This window comes from Poecilia latipinna, unplaced genomic scaffold (genome assembly GCF_001443285.1).
Source record: "Poecilia latipinna isolate Pla-1442-1.1 unplaced genomic scaffold, P_latipinna-1.0 Scaffold15, whole genome shotgun sequence".
NCBI classification, from domain to species: Eukaryota; Metazoa; Chordata; class Actinopteri; order Cyprinodontiformes; family Poeciliidae; genus Poecilia; species Poecilia latipinna.
In genome coordinates this window covers 115,706-117,860 of record NW_015112631.1, presented here as the reverse complement: position 1 = coordinate 117,860, position 2,155 = coordinate 115,706, and the positions used below count along the sequence as shown (strand labels likewise).

At 46.8% G+C, this 2,155-nt stretch overlaps 1 protein-coding gene across 4 annotated transcripts in view; it reads right to left on the bottom strand.

The window, feature by feature from the left end:
* Positions 1 to 372: 372 nt before the first annotated feature.
* LOC106947445 (galectin-4-like) overlaps positions 373 to 2,155 on the bottom strand; it is a 12,449-nt gene continuing 10,666 nt past the window's right edge. For all 4 annotated transcript variants that reach the window (XM_015032443.1, XM_015032467.1, XM_015032451.1 and 1 more), the window contains 3 exons: positions 1,668 to 1,756; positions 1,431 to 1,596; positions 373 to 1,358 (listed from right to left, as the gene is read on the bottom strand). In XM_015032443.1, the coding sequence (XP_014887929.1) occupies positions 1,215 to 1,358; positions 1,431 to 1,596; positions 1,668 to 1,756 (399 nt within the window). In that variant the 3' untranslated portion in view covers positions 373 to 1,214. The remainder of the gene's footprint in view (positions 1,359 to 1,430; positions 1,597 to 1,667; positions 1,757 to 2,155) is intronic.

Sequence of the window (2,155 nt, the reverse complement as noted above, 5' to 3'; positions counted from 1 at the left end):
ACTTGGAAATTACTGAGTTTGAAAAGTAAATATTGGTAGAAAAAATGAGAATAATCCCAGCTATTTTCTAGAAAATAAAAACTGAAAAATTTGAGTTTGAAAAGTCAAAATGTTGCTAGAAAAAAATGAAAATAGATTAATTTCAGATTTTTGTTATAGAAAAAATCTGAAATTTCCAATTTTCAAAACTCAGAAACTTGTTAGAAGAAACTCAGAAATTTTGAAATTCAGAAAATACATCAAAAATTTGCACATTTTCAAACTCAGAATTTTCTAGAAAATTAATCTCAAAATTTAGTTTTTTTTTCTATCAAGCTAAATTTCCACATATTTTCAGATTTTGTTGATTTTGTTCACAGATGTTCAGATTTAGTTAAAATCTGAACATTTCAGTTGTTTTTGCCGAAACCTCCAAACAGGTACAGATCAAAGGAAACTTTCAGTGTTATTCAGATTTTTGTTTTTATTCTGATGATGATTTTTTGTATTTGTTCAACTTTTGCACTAATGACTTCCAGTAGTTTAGACATTATTTCCCCAAATTAAAAAATTAAAAATCACGATTTGAATGAGAACAAATCCTGGAAAACGAGCGAAACCCGTCATCCAGCTGCTCTTCTTCTTCTGCGGTTTCTGAAACTGTTGCACTGAGGAGGAAAACGCGGCGCTGCAGCATGTATGCACTTATATTTTTATGTATGTATGTAAACAGTTTGTTTATCTCTAGTCCTGTATTACGGCTTCAGATTGGATTTTGCTGTTTTGGGAGGAGAAATCGCGCTGTGCTTCTTTGTGAGCATCTAAGGTACTTTTAAAACCGTGTACAGTTACAGAATGTTATGGAGAAAAACTTCGGTTCCTGCTTTTGGTTTGTTTTTGTAATACATCTGGTACTGATTAATCAGTGGGACTTTTAGAAAAAAAGGTGCTGAAACAGATTCACTTCCTGTTTCCTGTGTATTTGGAGCATTTTTTTCTTCATCATCCTCATCAGCCTTTCACAACCTTCCAAGTGCCTTCAAAGAGCCAGTATTCTGCATTTTGTTGAATGTTTCTCTGCTGGTGTTTTTACATTTCTAAGGATTTTTGTACAATAACTACTTTGATTTTGTCACTGCCGATGTGTTTTTTTACAATGTTTTTGCATAAGAAATGAATAAATTCAAAAGCACATTCTCTTCCTGGGCTTTAATCAGACAGAAGGAAGCAGAGAATCAGAAGTGGACGTAGGAGATCTGCACGTCTCCGTCGATCTCCAGTTTGTCGATTTCGCTGAAGTTCGTTCGGTGGAAGAAGTCAAACAGGTGCTGCCCGTTCACAAACACCTTAAACCTCTGGTTGCCGCAGCGGATCGACATCTGGAAACACAAAACCCGTCAGAAAGACGCACCAGAATGTGGAACCGGACCCGGTCAGGAAGTGAGGCTCACGTCGAAGTACTGTCCCTCGGCGAAGGGCGACCCGCTGAGCTGCCGCTCCTCGCTGCCCCACTGCCCTCCGGTCTGGGCGTTTCGCACCACGACGCCCTCCTGCACTCTGGGGTTCATGTGGATGGCGACGTCCCGGGTTCTGCTCACCACCAGGTTGAAGCCCATCCTGGGACACCGAGGTTCTGTCAGGACTCGGTTATGGGAGGGATCTGAGCAGCCGGGCGGCCGAGAACAAACCTTTGGGCCCCGTGGGGGACGGAGCCCCGGATGATGACGGTCCTCTTGGGGAGCATCCCTCCTGGGATCCAGGTGGAGAACGGCACCGGCTGGGAGGGAAGCAGGTTACTGGGAGACCAGGACGGGGCCGGCCCAGGACACATGCTGGGGGCCCCCAGACCACCAGAGGGCCCCCAGAGAGCCCCGAGACACACACTGTGGGCCCCCACAGGGCCCAGAGAGGGCCACCAGAGAGGCCCCAGACACACACTGTGGGCCCCCACAGGGCCCAGAGACACACACTGTGGGCCCCCACAGGGCCCAGAGAGGCCCAGACCGCCAGAGGGCCCCCAGACCGCCAGAGGGCCCCCAGACCGCCAGAGGGCCCCCAGACCACCAGAGGGCCCCCAGAGAGCCCCGAGACACACACTGTGGGCCCCCACAGGGCCCAGAGAGGGCCACCAGAGAGGCCCCAAACACACACTGGGGGCCCCCACAGGGCCCAGAGA